Source organism: Drosophila mauritiana, chromosome X, assembly GCF_004382145.1.
Source record: "Drosophila mauritiana strain mau12 chromosome X, ASM438214v1, whole genome shotgun sequence".
NCBI classification, from domain to species: domain Eukaryota; kingdom Metazoa; phylum Arthropoda; class Insecta; order Diptera; family Drosophilidae; genus Drosophila; species Drosophila mauritiana.
The window spans coordinates 1585538-1612352 of record NC_046672.1 but is presented as its reverse complement, the minus strand read 5'-3'; the positions used below and the strand labels follow the sequence as shown (position 1 = coordinate 1612352).

Sequence of the window (26815 nt, the reverse complement as noted above, 5' to 3'; positions counted from 1 at the left end):
AACCTTCAATTGTCGCTAAAATGTCAACAGGCCAGCGCGATTTGAAGTTTGCATTCGCTCGTTTCGCCGCCAGCCAGCTGCAGTTTATTTCTTCTGGCATGTGTGGTTTCCTATCCCATCCCCATTCCCATCCCATTCGATCCGATCTGATTCCCCACTTCCCACTTCCCCCACTCCCACTTGGAGCACATTCAGGGCCAGTGCATTCCAGTTTGCGCTGCGTGTGTGTACACTGTACTGCAAATTTCACTTATCAAGTGGAACTCCAACAAAGGGAGCTGCTCCTCTGCCGTTTCAGTTTCAGTTTCTGTTTTTTCGCTGCTGCTGCTGCTGCTGCCTGGCTAGAAATTGGGTCAAGTCTCGCCTCGTCTTTTGTTGCTCTGCCCTGAAAGACCCTGCATTCCGTGTATGTTTGTCTTATTTACTGGCTTTTGCAATTTATATGCCCTCGCACACACGCACTGGATATTTGCGATTGAGTTAGCGCTAAAAGATTGCCAGTGAGAGTGTGATTGTGCATATATGCATACATACATACAAACATATATGTATCAGCGATTGCGAAATTGAGGTCAATTTGACGAAAGAAAGACAAATGCGTCAGGAGACGCCGATCGAAAGATCTCTACTGCAGCTGCAGCTGAGCTGGTGAGCTGGTGAGCTGGTGAGATGGTGAACTGGTGGGCAAAGCACATCATGCAAATGCGAATGGAGGGCGGGGGGGGCGTGGCCCGGTCCAGGTCATTACACAAAAGCCAGAAATGCTTTTAGCAATTGCCCCCAGCTCAGTAGCAGCCATTAAGTCACCTCTAGCCCCTGGCATCTCTGAGTCTCAAAACGAATCCGTATCTGTATCTGAATCTGTAGCTGTATCTGTATCTGTATCCGAGTCCCCCGAGCCCCTCAATTTGTCGCTGGCTTTCGTTGTTTGGCAGTTTTTACACCTAATTAAAATAATGCGCTGCAGTTAATTAAATATTTATGCATAGGCGCAAAGTCGCGCACAATTGCGACGCCAAGTGCTGGGCAAGATGGGTTGGGATTGGGGTTGGGGTTGGGTACTTCTGGGCGGGAGCCAAGTGTCCAGTTGTTCGGCTGGACGACCGAACGGCCGGGTCCAGTTTTCCTCGCCAGTTGCGACTACTGTCCACCGTTGTCTCTGTCCTTTGTTCACCACCTACTGCCCACTTGTATGTATTTCAAATTGAATTTACAAAGTTTTGTGCCAGGGCCCTTTGTTGTTGTCGTTGTTGTTGCAGTTGCCTTTGCCGTTTTTTGTGCTGCCTGCCAGCCAGCAAAGTTTTGTATACTAATTTCTTGGGTACATAATTCCACAGCGACTACAGCGACTGCAGCAACAAATGGGAATGCACAAAAAGAGCTCGAGAAAAATTCAGTCGGCCCGTTGCCTTTTGTTGGCGTTGCTGTTTTTGTCCCGCTGCATTTAGTTGGCCTTTTTAACAAATTAAATGCCGACTTTTTCTGCTCGCGCAATTTCTTGTTCGGACGGACGGACGGAGTTGGGGGAAGAAACTTTCCAGTTTGCCAGGGACTTCTTGACATGTTCTTGTTTCGCATTCGGTTTGGCTTGGTTCGGTTCGCGTCCCCAGTTGCCATAGCCATTGCCATTGCGTAATCAGCGCTGGATTGGAGGCCCTGCCCACTCCCCACTCCCCATTCCCCATTCCCCATTCTGCCCCTGCCCCTCCACACTAAAAACTCTCTCCTAATTGCAGTTCTTCCCAAAAACCAAACAGAACAGACAAACTACACTCTTTTTGTTTGTCGGCCTCGCGCATAATTTGGAACAAAAACGGAAAATAATAACGGAAAGCCCAGCAAGTTTTCTATCATGTTAACAAATCATGTCGAAAGAGACAAGAGTTGCACAAACAGAAACAGAAACAGAAACAGAAACAGCAACAGCAACTGAAAGAGCAACAGAAACGGGGGGCGGTGTTCCTGGGGGTGGGGCACTTTGTAATTTATATAATTTGTGCTGCAGGACCTCCTCCTCCTGACCCCCACCGCTGCCAGGGCTCCTGAGCTCCTCCGCTCCTCCGCTCCGGGGCTCCAATGACAGCTCGAACAATGCAAATGGCAAACGTCGACGCTGTCCCGTTCCGTCCCATCCCGTCTCCCTCTAACTAGTCTAACTAGCCAGCCCGTCGTCCCTGTCGCTCAAAACCGCAATTGCGTGCAAATATTTTCAATGCAGAATGCAGGCAGCGCCAAAGTTTTGGCGGGCAAACGTAAATGTTGGGGCAACAACAGCGAATCACATAATTTTAATGTCATAATAAAAATAATGAACCAAACTGCGGCCTTTGGGGCGGGCTGCATTAGTTGCCAGTTCACTTTGACTTCGAGCCGGGCCAACTTCAAGGATTAGCCGGCAATATAAGCGAAATAAGGGTGTGCGGTCTCATTTGAGCCTGCTCTAGTTCTGAGTTCCGACCTGCGGGTTCCAAGTTGCAAGTTGCAAGTGGCGCGCTGCGAGTTTCCGCAGATCCGCGTGCGTTGCATGATCAGGCAACACAAATCAATCATACGTAGCGTTGTCCCAGCGCCAAGAACCCTGCCATCGACTCATTCTCACTGCATCCCCCTGCCGCCTTGCGCCGGCATTCATAATGTGTTTTGACTGTACGGCGTACACACAACTTCCTTCCTTCCTTCCTGCCTTCCCTTTCCCCCTCTTCCCCCTTCCACAGCCCGTCGACAATTGCCGTGTTTTTGTGTCTATCGCGGCTGTCGTTGCCTTTCTTGTCATTTTTCTTACTGCAGGCGCTGTTTGCCGTGGTGTGCAACTAAATAAATTAAAACGCTAGCAAAACGCCAGCCAGCTGCTGCTCCCCTCTCGCCTAAACGAGCTCCTGGCCACGCCACTTTGGCCAAAAACACACAACTACCCGTCTCCAACTGATTGCTTAGCCAGCTTTTCCGAATTATTATGGCCACAATGGTGGATAGGACCTGGTCTTTCTTCTTCGCCAACCCAAACCGATCAGACTCGGATCCAACTTGCACATACCATACATACATTCATATGTATGTATGTGAAATAATGCAGAGATCCGCACTGGCAGTCGAATGAAAGCAGGATGCTGCTGCAGCAACTTTGGCGGCTGTTGCACATATGTGCTGTGTTGCACTGGCTAAGATAAAGACGCAGACCGCGAGGGAGAGGAAAAAAAGGGAGAAATTGCCATGGGTGCTAAGTAGGTCACGCACACAGTCTCGCACGCAGATTGCTGCATCCGCTGCAACTGTGAATGTGTGATTGTGTGAATGCAGGCGGAAAAATGGCAAACATTTCACCACAGAGCCCATTAAGCATTGTTTTTTCATTCCCCGTTCATCTTGCTTCAGTTCGTGTGTGTGGCGGGGTCCTAATCTATGGAGATTAGCAGCCATAGGGCGCCAGAATGTAGGGAATGCGGGTAGCTACCAATTGGATGGAAGAGCACAGATGGACATGATCACTCACCTTGAGCAGCTCGCGGAAGTAGGGACTGCAGGCGGAGAGGACGACGCGGTGTGCCTTGATGCTGCGTCCCTCGCAGGCGAGGGTCACATCCACGAAGGCCTCGTCGTCGCGCAGATTCTCGAACGCCGAGGTTATGCTGCTCTGGTAGTTGTTCCAGCGCAGACAGAAGTGCTGTGTGTCGTCCATCTCGATGGGTGTCTGGTTCTGGCTGTGGATCGGGTTGCTCCTGGGCTGTGGGCACTCCTGCTCTGGGTCACCGGGCGTGGACGTGGGCGTGGCTATGGGTGTTCCTATTGGTGTGGGTGTGCTTGTGCTTGCTGGGTTCTTGGGCTGCCGAGCGTTGTGGTCGTTGTTGTGGTTGTTGTTGTTGTTGTGATCGTCGTCAACCGACACAACGCTGGCCTTCTTCGAGGTCACCTTCTTTCGTATTTTGACGGCTTTCTGGCGGCCTGGCCCACCGAAACTAAGGATGCGTTACGATGCGATGCGCTGCTCCTTCTGGCTGCTGATTACTAGACCGATTGCCGGATTGTGAAGCTGCAGATGGACCTTTCACTAATGATTATTTAACTGCAAGCAAAAGAAAGAAAGCAGAAGAGCAAACAATTAGAATTTGAGTTGAAATTACAAGTGGATCAGACAGCCCCCAACACCCCAAATGATATCCCCCCCTCTTACTAAGGTTCACTGCAGTTCAGAGTTCGCCTTGAAATTTCTGCTGCTGCTTTTTCTGACGGATTTGTGCCGCGCTAGCTGAAAGTTGTGCATTTGTTTCTGCTTTGCAATGGTTTTTTGCTCGCTTTTGCGTTTTTTGCCTGTTCTGCTACTGTTTCGCTTGCAACTATGCTAAATGTTTAAAAATTGTTAACAAATGCAGTTTAAAATGTCAACCACGGCGACGACGCAGCAGCAAAAACCATTTCTATGTCACACGGCGAATCAAAATTAAATAAACTATCAAGACGACAATTAGCACTCGCGGCGGCAGAAGAAGCAGAAGCGGCAGCACAAGCAAAAACTTATAACGAGTGCACAACCGCCGAAAAAAAAGTGGAGGAAAAAAACACGGCCCATAAAAAACGGAGTGAAAAAGCCAACGCATCGCAAATGGAGGGAGGAGTGAAAAAAAGCGAACTATAACAAATGCGAATATACCAAGAACACTTGTACGGTGCGGTGCGGTGCGGTGCGGTGCGGTGCGGGGGGAACAGGGACGGGGGTCGGTCGCTCCGCTCTGTTCCCATCTGGACATCTTGCAGAAAAGAAATCCCAAAAAATAAATAATTTGAATACAGACAACTTTCGGGGCATTTCACCTCTCCCTCTCCCACTCTTTTGCCGCCTCTCTCCCACTCTCTCTCTCTGTCTCTCTCCTGTTTCCGTCCCGCTCGCGCCGAAATGCGAATTGCGAATTGCGAATCGCGATAAGCGAGGCAGCGACCGCGTCAGGGGCAGCAGCAGAGCTTTCGCTCGACATTGAAAGTGAAAACTATTAGATAAGTCCGCCGGGTGTGCACTGCACTTTTTTATTCGCCAGCGCGGATACGTACATACATATGTACATACGTATGAGTGATGTGTCCGCACAAAAATAGCACCCCTCGCCGCGATATCGTCATCTTATTACTGACCACTTATTATTACCCACTATCCATTAGACTTGTTCCACTCGGACTCGCATTCGGATTCCCATTCCCATTCCCACTGATACTCCAATTGCGAGGAGGAGGCTCACCTTTCTCCAGCTGGCGATCTGATTGGAACCCGACGCCCGGCTCTGATTAGACCCGCTTCTTATTGGAGCTTGTGGGGCATTTGTTGCTTTTTGTTTCGCTGTTGCTCTCCTTTCGATTCGCTAACTTTGAATTACTGGATCTGCGAATTTCGGGTGAACTATTATGCTGGCGTATACGCAATTTTTCGTATACGTAATATTTGGTTTTTTGCACTTAACAAAATATGAAAAAATAGCGGCACTCGCACACACGGCACACACACACATATGGACGCGGCGAGGATGAACCGTTAGCCGAAAGCTGTACCACTTGCGAGCTGAAGAGCTGCTGGAAAGCTGGACTGCTGGACTACTGGAGAGCTGGATGTTCTGGAGGAGAAGCGAACCTCAGAACTTAGAACCGAACTAATTCGAAAAGCGAGCGATTTGGGGGAGCGACCGACCGAACGAACCGAACCGATGACTAAACTAAACTAAACTATTTTGCATGGACGATATCATGGCCTGAGCCAAGCTCGGTGATCCCGAGCGGGAGGGAGGGGGCTGCGAGCCAGGATCATCCGCGGCCGGACGTGCGGATATCTGCGGATGTCTCGGATGTCTATCCTATAGGTCGGTAGGATATGGCGGATGTGTCCGTGTCCGTTCTCCGATTTCCGTTCTCCGTGTGTTTTGTGTTTGTTGCGTTTGATGATTGCAAGCGTAGAAACTCAACTGAATTCGCGCTAAAGAAGAAGAGAGTGCCGTGCCAGTCTCAGTCGCTGCCTCAGCCTCGGTCGCCGCCTCTGCCGACGTCGACCGAAACAAAAAGCGCATTAGGCAGCCGAAAAAAGTCAGCACACACCAACACACACCGACACACACAGGCGAAACTATTCCCCAAAAATTTTGGCAATCCGCACTTGTGTGCGTGCCCAGCCGTCTGCATGCGGTCGAGAGAGGGACGGCGCTACAGAGAGAGCGATCGCGCGCACGCTCCGTTCTCGTTGTCCACAGGATTGGACAAGGACAGCAATAGCGCCAGGCTTGCCTGCAGGACGGTGCGAAAGAGAACGAGGCTGAGCGACTGAGAAGGAGATCGCAACTCGAGGCGTATTAGAATGTAGAATTCCCAGACGCAGCACACACACACACACAAACGCGCGCGCATAGCGAAAAAGCATTTTTTGCACAAAAAGTCCAGCGCCGAATTTTTTATATTCTCGATCTCTGTTCTGCTGCGCTCTCTCCGTCTCTGTCTCTCGACCGCCTTTATACTAGAGTCGGATTTTTGTGCATAGAACAAAACAAACGCGTCGCAGTCGCAGCGCTGCTGCCGGCTGACTAATAACTAACTAGAAATTGTGAAGAAAGAGTGGAAGAGAGCCTCCCCCGCCCCCTACCAACCCCCACTCACCCCCCCCACACACACACACACACACTGAGGAAACCGCTTGATGTTGGGTGCAAAGAGGGGGAAACCCCCTCAATAGATCATCATTTCAGTAGATCTTTCAGCTACTAAAAAAGAAGACATAAGAAATAGCCCATGCATATAATATTTTCTCCCGTTTTCGTTTTTTTATTTACGGCAGAGATCGTTCGCTGTGTGAGTGAGCCCGTAGTGCTTACGAACTTTCAAGGCTAAATACTACATTTTCAAATTTTGTTTGCCGCATTTCGCTAGCCAGCTCTCTCGCTCTCACTCGCACACACTCGCATTCGCCTTCAAAATAGTTCTAGAAAAAGCCGAATTCGTTGCAGTCGTTTTTTCGGCTCGCCCCAAAACTGAGCGTGTGTGTGTGTGTTTGAATAAAAGCAATTATTTGGCTGACTGCGCTGTAGCTTATAAAAAGCCAAAAGAGCAGCGGAGAACGCGATTAGATAGAGCAGCCAGTATAGTAGTTTGTTCAGTTGGAAACTAAATTGTACATATAATGCGAATGGCGAAAATAGAAGTCTAGAAGTACGTATGTTCGGTGTGTGCGTGTGTAGGTGGCCCGATCGGATCAGATTGGTGTGCCATATCTGCTGCACCACCCTCGCAAACTTGTTTGCCGCCCCTCGCGGTCCCTCCCCCCAGCCACGGTCTTTTGCCGTGCCGTGCCTTGTCTCGCCTTGCTTTCTCTTTCTATTGTGTTTGTCCGAAACTTTGCTTTGTTTCTCCTCTGCCATCGCCATTGTGCTCCATTCGCTGTCTCTAAGTATGCCATTTGTGTGTGGTTCTATTTTCAAGGTTGGCCGCGTTAGTTATGCACATGCTCATGCATACACACATACTCGTACATACATACATTTGGCACACACGCACACAGCATTTCCAACTCCCCTTTCCCACATCCACCTTCACCCTTCCAGTGCGATAGGGACGAGGCGTATCAAGTTGGTCTACGACAGCTTACAAAGCATTCGACAAGGTCAGTCCACATCCACTTTTCCACCTCTGCCACGATATTCCTTCCACTTGTTGCCGACTAGACGCAGACGCCGTGGCGCCCACATCATATTCCCACATGGCGAATCGCACACACTGCGAATACCCCCTCGCAACTTTGTCCCCTTTTCAAGCGCCGAGTGCCGGCCAAATGTAAAATCTAACGGCCAACACAGACACACACGAAGAGTAGAGTGGTGAAAGCGAAAGTTCTGTGCAAAAACTAGCACTAGCGGAGAGAGAAAGAGAGTGGGCGGTGGCAAGGAGAGCATTACAACCAGTTCAAAATGCAGAGTGCATCTGTGTGCGCGTGTGTGTGTGTTTGTCTGTGTGCGGCTAGACAAATGCTAGACGCCAAAGGCGAGAGGGACCCACAGCCAACCACCAAACCAAACCCGTCCGCCACCACACAACGGGGCATTTCCATTTGCATTACCATTTGCACTGCCGCACACTCACACAAACACGTACATGGGTACCTATTCCAGTGGCCCTGTGGGGCATCTGATTAACGGGTGTTAATTCGCCTATTACGCTAATTGTAAGCACTTAAGAGGGAGTGAGGGGGCACATGGAACGAGTAGAGAACCCAGTGGAAGTGCTAGAGCGAAACAGCAAGCGCAGTGGGAAGGAGAGATATGTAGCCATTCAAAACAAAACCAAAGCCCAATTCTTCAACTCGTAAACTGAGTCCAAGTTCAAGGTCTCGCGTCCAATTCAATCGCCTCTGCCGCCGTCGCTGCCTAGCTAGTTGCGCCTAATAGGGAGAGTGAGACCGACAGAGAGCGGGCGATAGCCAGAGCGAGAGAGCGTTAGAAAGCTTGCCATTTCTGCGATGGTGTTGGAGCGTGAGCGCGAGCGTGTGGACAAACACTCTCAAACAGTTCTCGCTCTCCCCCTTTACCAATCCACCCGCTTATCCTTCCAAAAGGAAGAGGATCGTACCAGACAGCGAAGAAGAAGAGCTAGCACCCCGCACCCCTCTTTCCTGTCTGGAACTATTTTGTTGCTAAGAAAAGAGCCTCAACACTTTTGTCTCGCTTCGGGTTCTCCTCCTTCCCCCGCCTTCGTTTTTTGATGCCTGCTTTTCCTTTGTTTTGTTTTGTTTTGGCTCTGCTAGACACCATCCCCACACCCCACCTCATCCCTCGGCACTGCGTTGCGAACATTCTCGCTGACAAAGTTGATTTCTATTGTTAGTGCGCTGCGACTGCGCCGTCAGCTTCGTCGCTCTTCGTCGTTCTTCGCTCTCTTTTGCTTAGTTGTTTTGCATTTTTGCTAATTTGACCTTCACCTTAACCTAGTCATCGTGTGTCGGACATTCGGTCGTTTACCCCGCGCGAATTCGCAAATTTGCCAGCCAAAGTCGAAAAGCTTCAAATCTATACGAAATCGCGAGAGAGTGGGAGAGTGGGAGAGCACCAACGTGAGTGTGCTGTGTGTTTGTGGAAAGGGGGAGAGGAGCTCTGCAATAGTGCTAGACAGTGAGCAATGCAGCCTCCGCACTCCTCCTCACCCCCTCCCATCAAGCATATGTGTATGCGGACTTACAGTTTCGGTCGCGCAAAGCACTCATCTCTCTCACTCAACTATTTCTATTCTCCGCTAGTTTCTATTTGAGCGCTTTTGCTGGTGCTCTCTCTAGTAGAAAAACGGGAAAAGACACTATGGTCGGTTGATAGTTTCGACTCAACAATACCCGGTGCTGAACAGTTCCTCACTATTTAGTGGCCCTCTTATTGTTATTTTCCAAAATAGGTCTAAATGTATTGAATAAAATTGTTGGGTTCAAAAGGCGACATAACTGTGCCCAGAATCGATGCGTAGTAAGCAATGGCGTTACATGCTGCTAGCTACAGACCAATGGGCCAGCATGCCCCTCTACCGTGCAGGGTATATGAACTAGCCATGTAAGTTTTGAAGCACTGCTCTTGAGTCAAATCAAATGGAAAGACTGCGAGTGGAATTGCGAATAGTTTTGCGCTAGATCGCGCGTACATTTTCCAACGTCGCTTAGTTTCGTTTAGTTCGCAGATCGGATTGGTTCCTATCCCTCCACGGATTTGGAGTTGTTTCTATTTTTTGTTGGGTGCTATTTACTTGTTGTTTTCGGTGTCTCTTCCCAGCAAAAGAGGAAGTAAGTGAAGTGAGTGATCGTGGTGTTGTGCGCGCTGATTTTTGCCCCTGTCATTGAGGTCTTTGAACTTTGCGAGCGTTCCACCCTCTGCTCCTCCTCCTCCACTCCTCATCCGCGCAGTGCGTTTCGTTTCGTTTTGGGCTCCGTGCAACTCCAAAGTGTGACGCCGATTGCGGCCATTATCGCGAGCTTTTCGCTTCGCCCGGTAACCGATAAGTGTTGCGTTGTACCCTCGCCGACGCCTGCAGTATACGCTCGACACCCCCAAAACCCTCCCCCGCCCCAGCGCCATCGAAGGGGGCCAGGCCAATCAGTTATTGGCCCGCCGCCGCTCTAATGAACGTTGAACTGCAAATTGCAAAGCCGTACGAAAATAACAAACAAACGCGAAATGCGAAATGCGAATCCGCTCTCTCTAGCGGAACATCCGCGTCGCTCGCGGGGCGTTCACCCCTGGATGTGGATGTGGGCCGCCTATCGGGAGATCACTGTAAGTATTTCGAAGGAGAAAAGGAAGAGAGGGAGGCCAAGTAAACTGCGCCATTTCTGCCATTTCCCAAATACATACAATTTGCATTCTGACCACCCATCAATCTATCCCGCTCTCGCCTGCCAAAAAAGAAACATGGGAACGGCGAATGTTGAGTTGGCAGAATTACTGCAACGTAACTGCTTTTGTTATACCGTTTTATCGAATAGGAATAGGTTCTAAGTTGACAGCGCAGCAAATAAAATTCGCGAAAACTGAAATGTGAAGTTCAATGTAAAAGGAAGCAGCCGAGTGGGAAAAAGTGAATAAGTGGAAGCACAGAAGCCTATCGAAGGCGAAGAAGAAGAAAGAGAAAAAGAAGAGCGAATGCAAAGCGAAAGTCAGCTGCACTCCCCTTTCTTCTGCCGCCCTCTTCTCCACAGAATTTAATTCGCATTACATGGGGATTTAGCATGTTTGCCTCTTGCTTTTGCTTTTTGCTTTTAGCTCGACTGCCTTCCATTTCCAGTCCCAGTCCCATTCCAATTCCCGTTCCCATTCGCATCGCACATATTGATATGGAGATGCGTTTACATAGGCGTTCGTGTGTACGAATGTGTATGTGCGTGGCCAGCTCATTAATTTTATAGACCATTTTGCGCAATGTGGCACACATACACTCGCGATCAATTGACACACATACATGCACACAAACGCACGCTGCAATGTATTAGCATTTCTCATCAAAAAGCTGCTCTCTGCCGACGTCGCTGTCGCTGTCGACATCGCCGCCGAGGTTAAGAAACTTTTGGGGTTTAATAACATTGCACAAGGTTATTAGATAAAAAATGTGCTCGCCGCAACCGCGAGAGAGAGAGCTAGGGCTCCCCCTCCCGTTCAACCGTTCTCCCGATCACCCGTTCTCCCGCTCTCTACCCCTTCCTGTTGCCATATCGCCATTCGCACTCCCCTTCCAGTACCATACTCTCTGCTCGGCTGGAATCGTATACGATCGGATCGCCTCGTGTGTGCGAATTTCCAACGGGAAGAAGAAGAAGCGTGGGGGCTGAAAAGGGGTGCCACAGGGGGCATTATTTTTAGGCCCTGCATACATACATCACACACACATTTGTGTGTTTTCCAAGTTTTGTGTATTTTTCGGGACTGGCGAATTTCTTGGCCGTTGATCTTTGCCGTTCTTGCTGCTTCTTCCTTCTGTGGATACCGAATGTCAATGCATTGTTGCTCGCGAGTGTGTGTGTGCTCCTGTGTGCGTGTGTTTGTGGGGGTACAATGCGCATCTGGCTTACCAAGTGTACACATTTATTTTTTGTGCCCATTATTCGCAGCGCTGTTTTACCCGACTCTTCTTATTTTTTCCACTATGCGAACAGTCTGCAGTCTGCAAGGGGTGATCAATGACCAGGGGGGGGGGCGGGTGCCCATGGGGTTAGGTCGCTTGCCATCACAGTCACGGCCATTGTCACTGTTTATCACATTTACCGTTAAGCAGCCGGTCTCGGGTTACCCGTTGCATGCATAGTCCGAAAAAAGAAAAGTCCCATCTACAACGGTTTAGGGTTTATAACATATAAGACGACCCTCGATATCTCGCCTGTGTCTCCCAAGTCCCCCGTCCAACTTCAAATGAAAGCTGAGAACCTCTTCGCTTGAAAAAGTCCACAGTAGAAGAACAAGAAGCACAAGTGAAAAACACAAAACTGTCAACGAAAGTGCAGGAAATAAACGAAAAAATTAACCAGCGATCCGACCGTTGGCAGTGCATCGAAGAAGAAGCCCAACCCATTCCCATACACATGACCATACCCCTACCCATTTCCAATCCCACTCCCCGGGACGTCCTAGTACCCCACAACTATGAACATGACACTCATGACCAACTGACTGACTGAGCCAGCCAAGCAGGAAGAAGAAGCAGGGAAAGCGCAGAGCAGAAGAAAGGGGAGTTGCAGTGCTAAGTGCAGAAGAAAACAAAGTGAAGAATTGTGCACTCCGAACGAGAATTGCTCTGGGTTAAGGAAATGTATTGTTCAAAAGTAATTAAATGACGTATGTACTTTTAGGACTAAAAATCCTACTCATAGAATAATTAGAAATGATTTCTTCAAGATGCTTAAAAAAATACAACAAATTTGGAATTAAGTATTTTCAAAATCTTTGGCGTACTTGTCTTTCATCTTCAATTGGCTGTCTCCTGTGCTTGGGCAGAAATAGAAACATCGCGAATGGCGGTCGCAGAAGAAAGGAGAATTGAGTGCGGAGAACCGAGAACGGCGAACGAAGAACGCGAGGGTGACAGAGACAGAGGCAGAGGCAAAAGGGGAAGACTGGAGAAGAGTTATCTCCTAGCCTTTGTGCCTGTGCCATTTGTTTGTCTATCCGGCTCTTGGCCTTGGAGTAACCGTTTCCGAGAACTTGGGAACTCGCCTATATGTATGTCCATGTGTCTATATGTCTATAGCGATAACTATGCACTTTGTATGTCCCTGTCCTCGTCTGTTGCCTCTTCGCATTCGCGTTTGTGTCTGTTGTTTTCTGTGTTTATTTTGCAACTCCTCGACTCACCGCTCGCAATTTGCGGCGGCCTTGAATGACACGATCATTACGCTGATCGTGCTCATCATGATCATCATCGTGATCCCCATTTGTTACTGCGACGGATGCATTTGTGGCTGCTGTTGCACCCAAACAAGTGCTCCGTTGCTAGAACATGAGTCATGTGAGTGTGAGTGGAGAGCTGGGAACTGAAACTCTGGGGAGCTGCTGCTGTTCGTCTGCGTGCTTTGTCCACTTGTGGCGATGCGGCTCTCAATTGGCCGCAGTTTCCAGTTGATTCCAGTTGATTGGGCTCCAAGGCTAACGGAAGTGCTACTGGTTGCTAGTCTGCTGTGCAGTTTCTCTAACTGCCCGCTTCTGTCTCTGGGCCTCTGATTACCAGTAGCCCCAAGTGGGTCGACCAGGCCGTTACCCCGATTCGGATGTCCTTTTACTGTTGCTCCACTCATGAGCTTCCTGGAACTCAAGCTGGCACTGGAGTGGGCACTTGTGCCCTTGCCGCACTGCATTTGTAGCATTTACAATCTGTGGCAGCAACAATTGCAGTGCGGCAACAACAAGTTATGCGCCGATAACCTTGAATGTCGGCCAGTCGCACACACAGATGGCTAGCACGCACACGCAGACATCCTAATACACAGACACTAACACAGGCACAGGCACAGACACAGTACGCAGACAGCGTCTAGTCGGGGCCACCACTTTGGCGAGTCTCCTCCATCTCCCTCTCCGTCTCCTCTGCCTCCGCCGCCTCTGTTTTCCTAGCATCCAGCTATCCGACAGCCACCACATTCGCATCCCGAACTCCACAGCACGTCCCACGTGTGTGCCCCACACCCCAGCCCCTCCTGGCTCTGACTGTGGCTCTGGCTGTGGCGTAGTCTGGCTGCGTCTCTAGTTTCTGTCGTTTTATGCTTTTTTCGCTCTTCCTTTTTGCTAGGCACGCTTCGTTGGCTGCCTGCAATTTTCATTCAGTTTTTCTCTCGTCGCCCGACTTTCCCACTCCGCCCCCACCGCTTATTTTTCTCCTCTTCCTCGCGTTGCAGGAATGCAGAAAAATGTGTTAGTGGAGTAGTTGCCATTACGTCACCTTGCTGTGACTGTGCCTGTGCCCGTGTCCGTGTGAGTGCGCCAGTGTGCGAGTGTATGGGTGCCGGTCTTTGTGGCTTGCAGATGGGGAATGGGAATGGCTGATGATGGTTGTGGATGGGGATAGAGATGGGGACGGCGGAGTGTTGTTGTCGTTTGAGTGACTCGTCTGGGTCTCGGTCTCGGTCTGGGTCTGGGTCGCCCTAACAACTGCGAGAACAAAAAGAGGAAGCTGGCGTTACCACCTTCCCTACAGATCGGTGGGTGGAGCAGGGGAAGCAGCAGGAGCAGTGGGGACCCTGTCACCAAACCGCTTGACTGCGTGCCTGTCTGGCCATTTGAGTCTCGCTGTTGGCCCAGTTCCAGAAGCAAGCCCGTTGAAAGCAAAAGTTTTAGCAACACCTCCGCTCCTCACGTGACTTACCTGCCATGGAGCTAATCCTGAGATTGATTCCTGAGACCGATTGTGATCGAAATAGAATCAGCAGAAGCCTGAGTGGGTTGCTAAAAGGATACTATGTATATAACGAGAAACATCAACAGAAAAAAAAATATAAACGCAACGAAAACAAGATTGGCGTGGAAGCAAGCTGCTTGCGGATGTGCAGATAACAGATATGCGGATATGCGGATGCCGATATTATGTGAACTTGCGAATTCAGCGCGACTTGCACTTTGCGCGAGCGATTTACGGTTCTCAGTTTGCAGTTTGCAATTCGCAATTGGCGATGAGCTGCCACACGACGTTTGCTCAGTGCGACGCTGAACAGCAAACTGCAGTTCCGCCGTTTCGGGCTGGCTTTCGATCGTTCCCGAACCCTGCCCAACCGGCCTTCGTGTTCGGCCGAGTGCAGATCCTCAGCTGCCTTCGCCTTGGCCGTGAGCTTCACGAAGCCTCAGTCTGACTGACAGACTGCAGCCGAAAAAGCGAGGAGTGGCGGGTAGCGGACAAGTGGGGAAGTGGGGAAGTGTGGAAGTGTAGAAGTGGAACAATGCAGCGCATCGTCCAGGGGTGGAGAAGCTGAAACGGGGCAGAAAGGGGCGACTGAGGCTACTGTGCTGCCCTGCTTCCTGCAGTGCATCTGTATCTGTAGCAGTATGTGTATCTGTGTATGTATCTGTATGTGTAGGTGCATTTGTATCTGTATCTGTATCCGTACACTCTGCGCGTCTTTGTGTGCCTTTGTATGCAGATGCACCGAAATTTTTGGACAGTTCGAAGGGAGGGGTCTAGGCCCGGTCCGTCCGCTTTTGTGACTCTTCATCAAAGTGCTAATGAGGGGAGCCGAGCCCAAAGGCAGAGAGGGAGAGAGCAGGCAGCTGCATCGGATGACTCAAATGTCCTTCTTATGGATCGAGCCACGAATCCGAATCAAATTTCAGTGTGTTCTGTACCTGCATCCGTGTGTGGGAATATGGATGTGTGTGTGTGTATGTCGATATAGATCGCGATGCTAGGCTCCCTCAAGGAGCTTCCAGCACGTTCGGTTTGCCCTACTAAGCAAAATCGGATGGGGTCGGCTGGGATGTAGGAAACCCTTACCTGGATGGTGCTGTTGTAGCTGCGCTCAGTAGGTGCATCCTTGCTCATGGCGGCGCTTCATTGGGGCGACTACTTGGGGATGCACACTGATTATTCACTTGAACTTTTGGGGCTTTGGGTTTTTGGGGTTGGCTTTCGCTTTCTCCGCTCCTGATTCTGTGATTCTGCTATTCTTGGATTCTTAGATTCTTTTGATGCAAAACGCGCGCGAATCGTGCACTAGATTCCCTTTCCGGGATGGTTTGCGTCCTTTGGTCTTTGCTTGGGTGCACTTGACAAAAAACACAAAAAAATAGAACAGAGGGAACTGTCCAGTCCTCGTGTGTGTGTTGGGTAGTGCTGTGGTGCGTTGGTGCAGGGGTGCGAGGGTAGGCGTGGGGTGGGCACTAATGCTTTTCAATTCGGGCTCAAACTTAGAAATGGAAATTGAAATTGTGCGTTTAGGCTGAACTAACTTTAGTAACTGAACCGATCGAATTAAAAAGCTCAACTGAGTTCCGAAAAAATGCAGTTAAATGTGTTGGGCTTGTGCCGCTGCCCTCTGCCAGTGTGCGTGTGTATTGGTGTGTGCGCGAGTGTGTGCGTCTGCCCAATTGAATCAGAGAATTCGCTGTGCACGAGTGTTTGTGATATGTGTGAGTGTGTGTGTGTGTATACTTATGCCGCCTGTATGTTTCATTCGCTTTTTTCGCTTCTTGCTTTTTACTTTTTACTTTTTGCCTTATTTGCTCGCTTTTTTGTTATATACTTCTCGTGTGCGATTGTGTGTTTCCTTCGCTTTTTTGGAGTGCAGCGACGTCGACGGCGGCGGCAGCGGCAGCAGTGCGATCTGCGATCTGCGTTCTGCGATCCATTCGATCCGATCGCTGCAGTTTACAGCGCTGCCTGCAGCGCAGTCGCCAAAAAACGAGCAAATTTTCTGCGCATGCGACGGCGGCGAAGCCGAGCGAGCGAAAATTGCGTTTTTTTCGGGGGTTCCATGTGTGTGGTTGTGGTTTTTATTATTTTTTTTTCTGCTGTCCGTATATTCTGTTGTGTTTTCTGGTATTGCCCATTTAGAAGTTTTGTTTATTCATTGTCAGGCCGACAAAATTGGGGGAAATGAAATGCAAAGTCGTCGGCGAGCGAACGAATCAACGAGCGCCGCCCACACACCGATGCAATTGCAAACGCGAATGTTTGGGCAGATCCGCAGATCGGCAGCGGCAATTTGTAAATAGAGTGATAGGGAGCGGTAAGGGGAACGGGAACGGGTAGGGGAACATGCAACTTTCGCCCTATGTAACTCCAAAGATACAGAAAGCGGTACACACGCACACAAAGACGGCGGCGATCGGAGCGTTTTTTTAAGCAGAATATCGTCGTGCGTCTTCGGCTCGGAATTGCCCGATTTCACGCCCCGCCTGTATGCACCCTTCCCCCCTCATACCCCCACCGAGAGTTCCAATTGAAAGTGTAGCCCACATTTCGAGCCCCATCCCAAACGCAAACCCAAATCCAAAGTCGGCCTGTTTTTAGGGCCTTCCCCTGCCTTCCCTCCTCCCTTGCGTCGCCCTTTGAAATTGCATTTTCTGCTGATGTTGGCGAAGAGTTGTTTAATATTTTGGTTACCATTACCTTTACCATTACCATTACCGAATTTTATTACATGGCTCCCCTGTTTGCCATAACCCAGATTCCAATTTCCCTGCTCCCCCGCCGCACCTCCTGGCACGCACAAAGACCGAAGACTGAAGACTGCAGAGCGAAGATTTTCTGGCCCTGAGGAGAAACTGAGCGACTGAGGCTGAGAAACTTGTTGCCACTTGCATCTTGTTTGCTGATTTTTTTTGTCTGAATTTAATTGTTTTTGCAGCGTTTTTATTTTACTGCTGCATCCTCTTGTTGTTGTCGCCGATATTTTTATGAGCTGTTTTTGGTTTTTTTTATTTTTTAGATTCATGCGTGGCGATTTTGGTTTTTTAATTCTGCTGGTCTCGCACTCACGTTAGCATTTTTCAAGAATTGTCTTGAGTGTTGTTTTGTTAAGGTTTCCCTGTCTGCAGTGACCTCTTGCCGATTCATAAACGTATAAATGTATCTACACGTACCATATTCACAACATTACCTACGTATCCATAATGTCTTTATTGCTGCGTCTCGTTCGGTTTATGGTTGTTTCAAGATCACCGCAAATGTCACCGAGTCACAGATTAGCCAGAAAGAGGCGAGTCGCGCGGGCAGGGACCACTGTAGTCGCTCTAAGCTCCGCTCCTTTGTTGGTCTCCGGTTTCGGGTTGGGTGCTTTGCAATTACAACCGGCATTAACCTCTAGGCGGCGCAAACGGAGTCGCAGGCAGCCAACAACCTCGACAACAACCTCACGGCGTAGACGCCGACGTCGAAGGCAGAAGGCAGAAAACAGCGACTGCGAAGGCGAAATGATCGCATTGAACTTGTCGCTGTCGTTTGTTCTAATTGGAACTGCACTGGGTTAGTCACCCGCAGTCACTCTCTCCCGCTCCCGCTCACGCACTGGCCATCTCCCTCCGCCGCCGTCGATCTCTCTTCGCCTGCGTATCGGGCGTATACGTAATACGCGAGGAGGTCAACGACGGAACCGCCATCGGTATAGATGGGGCGCGAGCGAGAGAGAGAGAGAGAGTGAGAATTAGAGACCGCCCCCGCCAGCCGTGAAACACCAGTGTTTACACGAGAAGCGCTTTGATCAAGTTCAACGCCCGCGATCCAGTGCCATTTCGGAATACAAAATACGGAATGCGAATGCGAATACGAATGCAAAATGACTGGGGAATGAGCGAGTGGAGCGCGGAGGAAGTGCAGCAAATCTAGATAATGGGCTTGGGAAAGATCCCGTATCTGGCACACGAAGATAGTCAAGTGCACGAGGTCGTAAACAATATTGGCATACTGCGAATATTTTTCTAGCTTCCTCTTGGTGGAAATGACAATTACCATAGGATATCCCGGCAATGCCAATATAAGATATATCGTACAAGATTGCCATCGATTGAAATAAATCTCGAAACCACCAAAATGATCACACTTACATGTCTGATTCTCCGGCTGCGTCAGGTGCGTGGGATCCCCTAGAGCTGCTCCGGATTCCGGTTGGCGATCCGACTCTGGCTGAGATTCTGAAACTCCGCACGCCACACACTCTCACTTTTACTGGGACAGTTTGTCAGGGTTTTTGTTGCGGTTGCTCGCTACTTTATCGGTTGGTTCAGATTGCATTTGATGTATTTTGATTTGTCCCCGGATCGGCTTGTTTATCACTTCAATTTTGGGTGTTCCTATTTCTTTGACTGGCCTTCACATCGATTAGATTCTAGATTTGATTTATTGCACAACTTGTCATCTCTGCGGTACACCAAACAAAAAGAAAACAATCAACAATCGGCGCGGTGGAAGCGGTGGAAACGGTGAAAATGCCTAAAAGCCCGAGATGCTGTCCTTGCCGCATTAACAATCACTTGCAAAAAAAACAAACTACACCACAGAACAATACACACGCACTCAGTTATCTTTGAGCTGTGCTGAGTTTGTGTCTTGGCCTCCGATTAGAGTCGAGCTGGGCTGGGACGTCAGTTGGGTTTCAGTTTCAGTTTCAGTTTCAATTTCCGTTTCCGCTGGTGGCTGATTTGGGTTTTGGTTCGCGTCGCAACACGCGCACGTAACGAGCAACAAACAGCAACTAACGTTATTTTTAAAACCCAACTCGATTCAAGTCCAAGTCGCAATCGCAACGGCCCAGGGCCGCTGGCAGCGACGCCGGCTGCGGCAGAGCGGCAGCAGGACCGGCAGCGCCAGTAGCGGCAGGACCTGGCAAGTAGCAGCCGAAGCGCCGCCGAAGCCAGCCGAAGGACTCCCGAAGTCGCCGCAATACGAAGGCAGCGACGCCCGCCGACGGAGCTTTGTTTTGGTGCCCAAGCTGATGCTGCTGGAGCTGCGCGACCGTGGAATAGAAAGTTTAGCACACAATTGAAGTCATTACAAGCGCGCTCACACACACACAAACGCACACACGCACACAGAAGCGAGTGGCAGGGCAAGGATTACGGATTGCGGATTACTGATTACTGATGACGGATGCCAAATAGGTAGCGCCGAATGCTGTGCTACGTTTCGCTGACCATCCGCCGCCTGCACTCGCTCGCTCCGCACTGCCAACTGTCTGCTGCACTGGACGCGGTCCACTGGCCACTTGCCCCTGGCTCCTGTCCCCTGTCCACCATCCGCCATCTGGCATCCCCCCTCGCCACTCATCCGGATGCTCTGCCGCAGCGCTGCCATAAAAATCACCCGCCAAACAACGTACTAAACACTCATTACTCATTTCGCTGACTTGCCGCCCACCCCCTTCCACAACAACAACTATTCGCTCACACACACGCGCACACACACACACAGCGATAGACACGCACACGGGCAGGACGAAGTTTGCTCTTTTTTTCTGCGTGTGGCGTTAAAAAAAAGGATGCGACTGCGACGCCGACGGAGGCTGTGGCAGCGGCAGCGACGCCAGGCAAAAGGAAAATCAGAAACAAAACAAAAATGCGAAAAACGAACGAAAATGCTAAAACCAAAGCGGCAGCGCAGCAGAGCAGCTGAAACAAAAAAAAAGAAAAAGAAAAAGAAAAAAGAAGTGGAAAACGGCAGCAGCGAAAAAGGAAATCGGGAAGAGGAGGATAAGAAGCAGCAGCAGCAGCAGCGGCAGGAAAAAAGAGTCAGCGTGTGTGTGTTTGTGTGTGTGCGGCGGTGGAAAAAATCCATCCGCAACCAACCCCACTGCATGCTGCGTCCACCCCCCGCCAGCCCGCCAAACCGCCTACCGCCTACCGCCCGCCACCCCCCGCACACGAACACAGCAGAGCACAGCACAGCACCGCACACACACAAACAACCCCCGTGCGATGCCGGCAGCAGTGGGAAATTTAAAAAACGCGTTTACACGACGACACGAGAGCGGAGCGCGCGCAAAAAAACGCCAACGAAACAGGACAAGGCGAAAAGCGAAAAATAAAAAATACAAAAATTTGTAAAGCACGAAAATAAAAAGGACTCACACACACACACACACACGTTCATAATGGAGAACTACGAGCTACTACGCCCACCGCCCACCGACGTCGAAAGGGGAAATCGACGCACGAAAATAACCAAGCGAATAAAAAAGGATGGCCTGCGTGTGTGTGTGTGTGTGTGCGAGCTGAAGAGCGTGACTGTGCGTGTGTGAGGAGAGCCGGTTTTTAAATTTTAATTCGTTGTCTTTTTGCTCTGTCCCGCTTGGGCCTTTGCGCCGCTCCCCATCTCGCTCGCTCTAGCCCCAAAAAAGTATGCAACGCTTGCCCTCGGAACATGGTAAATGCTTGACGGTGTGTTGAGGGGGAGAGGTGTGTGGGAAGCAATGCCGAGAGATAGAGAGCGGCTAGTATCCTTTTCGATCTCCCGATCTCGCGGATCCTTTTACCTAGCGGCCTGGCGGCCTTCGGAGCCGGCGGAATGCCGTGACACGGAACATAAAGAACCAACTAAACTAAAGAGACGGAGAGAGCGAACGAAGGCGAAGGACGAAGGACTCGCGACTAGGCAGCCACGACGTCTTAACGGTTACTAACTGCCCAAGACGCTGGCGATTTCGGCTGAAACCGAATGGCTGGCTCGCAGCATCCTCCTTCTTCATTCAGTCTGGGCTTTGGCGTGATTCGGAGAAAAATAGAGAACGCAGCCGGTGAAAGTCAGTCGACGCGACGGCGACGCCAGCGCCTTGCCTTGGCTGCCGCAGGAGGTCAAAGTTGAGCAGGAGCACTTGAAGACTGGCCACCCGCCATCCTGTTGCTCGCAATGACCGCCCAGCCATTCAGCCCCCTTCCCGTCGTGGGTCGTGGGTCGTGGGTCGTGGGTCGTGGAAGGTGAGGAGTTGAGGAGGTGTGGTTAGCACTGCCAACTACGCACATACAAATGAGCGTAATAAAATCAAATGCTGATAGTGTGTAGTTGGACGCATTACCCCAAATCCTCCAAATCCGCCCTATGTACGTGTGCTGCTACTACTGCTACTAGTTCTACTACTAGCTCACCCACACAACGGCATCGCACAGACTCTAACACAAACACAAGGACAAGCACATACACATACACAAGCACACACAGCGGGCAGTCGAAGAAGAAGAAGAAGAGGCAGCAGCAAAGCAAATCTACTACACGCAATCTTCATTTTCAACGCCATCAAAGCCATTCCAATCATCATTATCGTCGCCATAATCATCAAGTAAAGTACCCACCAGTAGCGCCTCGACGCAGGACACCCGCCCCCGCCAGGACACCCCCCGCCCCCGGCACGGCGCCCAAGAAGTATGCTATGCTGGACGGGATTCTCTTCTCGCCAGTGCTCTTCGACGACGGCATTGGGATGCCAACAAGTGCGCCCGAAGTATTATTTTTCCTCGCTCTCCATATTTTGGCTCCTTTTTCGGCCGAAGAGAGAGCCACTGTGCGTGCGTATGTGTGTGTGTGTGTGTGTGTTGTAAGAAAGGGAGAAGAGGCGAAGAGGAGATGGGCGCAAGGAAGCTGGATAATGATGTGAATGTTGACGTCTTCGTTGTAGTTTCGCGTAGTTCCTTCTGAATGGGAGAAAGTAGGGTGGTGCCTCGAACCGGGTTAGAGAAAGGCAATGACAAAGGGAAAGGCAAAGGGAAAGCATCGCATCCTGGCAGCCGGCAACTGCGACAAATTACTTAAGCTGCATGTGGCGCGCGCCAGGCTGCTACTTTCTGCACTCGAAATAAAACGTACAGGATAGGTCCAGGCTAAGAAAACTGGCGAATAAATCTGTGATTTAGACACAACGCAACCAAAAGATGGTGTGATTGGCTGCATGATGTAACTATGATTTTTAGTTTCGGAACTCAAGGGATCACGGACTTTTATGTGCTAATCCTTGGCATCGATAAGGCTATCCAAGGATATTGCCTGAAGTGTAGCAATAGTTGCACATCCACTGGGAGATGTGTGCCTTTGTGTGCTGTCGCTGTTTTTGCAGCTGCATTAAAATCTTAGAAGACGGATTCCCCGTTTATCGGCATGCAGCCAAACACGCACATGGAGCTTCTGACGGCGGTCGTTGTTTGCTGCATATAATTTAGATTTTCGTGCCACTCACACGAGCCAACCAACAACCAATGGGGGGTGGTGGGTGGTGGGTGGTGGATGGTAGGTGCTTCGGGTGTTTTGGGCTCGTCTTCGTTTTGGGCCAAAGTTTCAGCATATTTGCTAGACTTGCTTTAAATAACGCGCACACATATGCAGATTATTTTTGAGTGTGTGGTGTGTGTGGGGGAGGGGTGGAGCGGGGCGAGTGAGAGTTCGGTTCGCAGTAATTAGCCAATAGGAATAGCTGGAGCTCCTTCGCTGGTGTGAGTGTCCCGGCAGGGGTGCGTGTGTGTGTGTGTGTGTTCATTTGTTCATGTGTTCATGTGAGCCATCCCTCACATGCATGTTTGTCATTTTGGCTTTGCCTATCGGATTCGAGCTTACTACAAGACAACTGCGTGTTCTGCCCGCCCTTTGGTTATTTGCCCATTTGCCTGTGGCATTTGATCCCTGGCCCTCTGGCATCCGATTGTAGAATGTATGCTTGGTACACGGTACTCACCTGCGATCGGAGTCCGCTTGAGCTGCAAAATACAAGAGATGTGCAGTTGGTTAATGGTGGTCAATTGTTCAAGGTCAAGTTTACATATCTATATATTCATAGGTGCTTGGGGTAGTGCTAGTAGTCTGCTTACGTTTTGTAAACTAATCGATTTGTCTTGCATTCTACTCTATTTCAGATTTTTCAATGCCGACGGTGCACATCAAGCCCACAAAAACTGGTAAGTTGCGACCAATTATTAATTATGTGCGAGGCGCAAAAAGGATACCACATCCATGCGTCTGCCTATGTATAATTGTCGAAGAGCCAAAGAGTAAGCTTCAAGTGTCAGAAGCGAGCTGAAATTTGTTGCTCCACCTACTTTTTGGAGCCTTTGTTTTTTTCTTTTTCGCTCTGCTCTCGCCTCTTTTTGTTTTGTTTAATATATTACGCGTATACGGTAGGGGAGGCGAGGTGGGGGAACTAGGGGTGGTGGCAAACACTAGACACCCCCAACACAAACACACACCCGCACACACACAACAGGCAGGCAGGCAGGCAAGAAAAATATTAACCAAACAGAGCGAGTGGAGCGCAGCAGTTAAAAATATTTAAAAATTTTCAAGTGGGTGATGGGAGAGGGGCGCGTGGCGGCGGAAGAGGGCATCCAAAAAGCATGCGTGTGACAGCCAGGGGAAAGCGGGTGATGGGCGAGAGGCGAGGGGGGCAGCGGGCACCACCACTTTTGGTTAATTGCCAAAAACAACTACAAAGCGACAGCACAAAAAACGTGAGTGGTAAAGGGAAGGGGGGGGGGGGAGGGGGGGGGGGGCAATGGAAGCGGCAGCGGAAAACCGAATGGGTAATACCCTCGAAGGGATCGGATCGTATCGGGGGTACACACACACTCGCACAAACACATGGCATGAGGAGTATGCAAAGAAAGTTGAGCTAACCCCCTGAACCCCCCGCCTCCCCCCCAAGCCCCTTCCCTTCGCCACCCGCGAGCTGGAAAAAGTTGCGTTCGCTTTTGGTGGGGCTTATGTAAACTCGCTTCTTCTCGCTCCCACTTGCTCGCATATTAATATGTAACCATATAGAACATTTTCCAACTGCCTACGCGCGAATGTGTGCGTGTGTGTGTGCTCCCTTTTTATTATTTCGCGCGTCGCAGCCAGAAAAAGGTACATAAATTGCAAATGTATTTGTGGAAAAGTGCGTTGTGGTGCGTGCAGATGAAGAGCACTCGTACCCCAAACACACACCGCCACCCACCGCCTACCGCCCACTTTTGGTTGCGTCGCTGCCAAGCTTATTTTTTAATTTGTGCGTTCCCCTCACCCAGCTCACTCGTTGCCAAATAATTTTACATTGGACCCGCTGCTCTTCGCTTCAAGCGTAGTATCCTTTCTTTTTTTTGGGGAATATACGCTTTGCAGCTCCATCGATATCAACAAAGATCGTACCTCAAATTGTATTTCCACCGTACTTTGTATGTGACCGCCAGGGGATCACTGGATCCATTGGGCACCTTTGAAGAGGATATTCTTTTCATACTACCAGTTAATATTTAGTTAATCCCCCCCCATCCCTATCTGTATGATTTCAGGTACATTCAAATATCTATAGTTTAAATGCCTTTGACTTTGGGTAGAGCATTTGCAGTGCGACTCCCTGAAGGGGAGCCCCTTCCGCCTTCGATGGGTCTGCTGGCCTAGCTACATACATACATACATATATTCATGCTTGCTTTGAATCGACTGTTTGTTTTAGCCTGTGCCGTTCCGTTCCGTTCCGCCCCGATCCCTATCCCTATCCCTATCCCATATCCCTAACCCACATACAACTACATGCCCTTCGAGCACTTTCTTTTTCGAGAAAACTTTTTGCTTTCCTGCCGGCTTGTGCGTGCCCCTTTGCCTGCCGCTGCCCCACCCCGCCCCACCGTCTTGGCTCCTTAGCATTCGCGCTAGTCTGTTAGTGACAGTCGACGGTCGCTGCATTTGTGAGCAGCGACGACGACGACGACGCGACGTCGAAGCGGGCAGCAGCCAATTTAATTTTTCATATGTATGTACACAAAGCGGGCCAAAAACAAAAAACGGCAAAAGTTTTTCTAATTCGCATTTGTATTTAATTTAATGGAGCTCCCTGTCTCTCGCCCCGGCCCGCTTGCCACCCACTTTCGCTGACATCCAGTGCACACTCCACCCCCGCCATCACCCATCCCCCATCCCCCATTCCCCAAAAAGGCCTCCCCCCTCTCCCACCTGCTCCATTTGGTTCGCTGTTCGCCCTTTTTTTAATGGGGTGCTTTATGACAAACTTTAAGCGCGCGCGACTCTAAACATTAAAATCGTACATGGCCCATGTGAGTGTGTGTGCTTGGGGCTTAGGTGAGTGTGTGCGTTTGCGGCGAGAGGGGTGGGGTGGGGTGGTCGTGAAGGGGATGCGCGTACTTCTAACACCGCCCACTAATGCCAACTGTGCCTAACTGGTGGAGCGACCTGCTCTCTCCGCCTAGTCTGTGTGTCTGTGTGGGCATGCTTGCGCGCGTGTGTGTGTGCGCGCATATGTAAAGTAATGCCCCCCACCGCAAGCCCCCTCCCCCCTCCAGCTCCACCTACGGCTCCACTCCATTTTCCATGCCATGCGTGCGCGTGTCTGCGGAGTAATTTTTTAACTAATTTTCTATACAAATTTTTAGCATGTCGTTCGGGCCCGCGCACACACTTTACATTCTTTTTGCACACATGAATATGTATGTAAATGCCGTGCGGTGCGTGTGTGCGTGCACGACCTTCTAGGCGTGCGTTGGTGTGTGTGCCGCCCGCTCATTCGTTCGTTGCAAACTGTGCGCAGTCTTAGTGGCCGTAGTGGAGCCAGGAGGGGGTTCCCAAACCCCAAACCCCAAACCCCAAACCCACGCTTGGAACCACATCGAAGGAGTCCCATCTGGTTGAGATACAGCTGATGCGACCTTCAAACGGAATGGCAGTCACAATAGATCCGATCAGACTATGATGTTCGGTTTTGTGGGTAATGATCACAGTGGTAAGCGATCGACTGCAAGTCATGTCGTCCCTTCTATTCTGATTTGACACAATGGCATTTGCATTTAGGCTTGGATGTCGTGGACACTGCGGAAACGGGGAGCAGGATGAAGAAGTGCCCTTTTTTTTGGGGGGGCAATGGAAGTGAAGTTATGGGGCGCTGGCAGTGATTCCCATTGTTTGTTAGGCAATGTCAGCTGCCAGCAGATAAAGCCGCCATATGTGTCTGTGTCCGTGGCGGTCCTTTGGTCGGTTGGTGGGCAGTGGGACAGGGGTTTTGGGGGGGCGGGGCACTGGCGACGCGTCGCTGTTAAATATTACATCAAAATAAAATTAACATTTCATTTGGCGGCCTTTTTTTAACGCTCTATCGATAAATTTCGCCATGGTGGCCGATGGGATGGTGCGATTTTCGTCATTCGTTTTGTTGGTTCTTTTCTATTTTTAATAAAAAATCATTACATAGGCAAATATAAATATTGCCGGCCCAAACCGAAACCCCGCCGGATTGTATACATACTACATACGTGTACATGTGCAGAAATGCTGCGGTAAAAAAAGTCGGGCATTATGTAGAAAAAGCCAGTGACGCCAAATATTTTTTGCCATTATTCATGGGGCTTTCATTTTTCACAAAAATGCATTTTAATTGTCACATAAAATAATTTGAGGC

At 50.0% G+C, this 26815-nt stretch overlaps 2 protein-coding genes across 10 annotated transcripts in view; one reads left to right on the top strand and one right to left on the bottom strand.

Annotated features, from left to right (window-relative positions):
• The window catches only part of LOC117147893 (broad-complex core protein), a 77698-nt gene that overhangs the window by 25062 nt on the left and 25821 nt on the right, over positions 1-26815 (bottom strand). For all 5 annotated transcript variants that reach the window (XM_033314994.1, XM_033314996.1, XM_033314992.1 and 2 more), the window contains exons 2-3: positions 23111-23132; positions 3491-4060 (exon numbers count right to left, since the gene is read on the bottom strand). In XM_033314994.1, coding sequence (XP_033170885.1) covers positions 3491-3676 — 186 coding nt within the window. In that variant the 5' untranslated portion in view covers positions 3677-4060; positions 23111-23132. The remainder of the gene's footprint in view (positions 1-3490; positions 4061-23110; positions 23133-26815) is intronic.
• The window catches only part of LOC117147889 (mucin-2), a 102016-nt gene continuing 84684 nt past the window's right edge, over positions 9484-26815 (top strand). For 3 of the 5 annotated variants that reach the window (XM_033314976.1, XM_033314977.1, XM_033314973.1), the window contains exons 1-2: positions 9487-10265; positions 23289-23330. The gene's annotated coding sequence lies outside the window, so the exon portion shown is untranslated. Of the gene's footprint in view, positions 10266-23288; positions 23331-26815 lie in introns of all 5 variants that reach the window. The other 2 variants (XM_033314979.1, XM_033314978.1) reach the window with 2 other exon arrangements.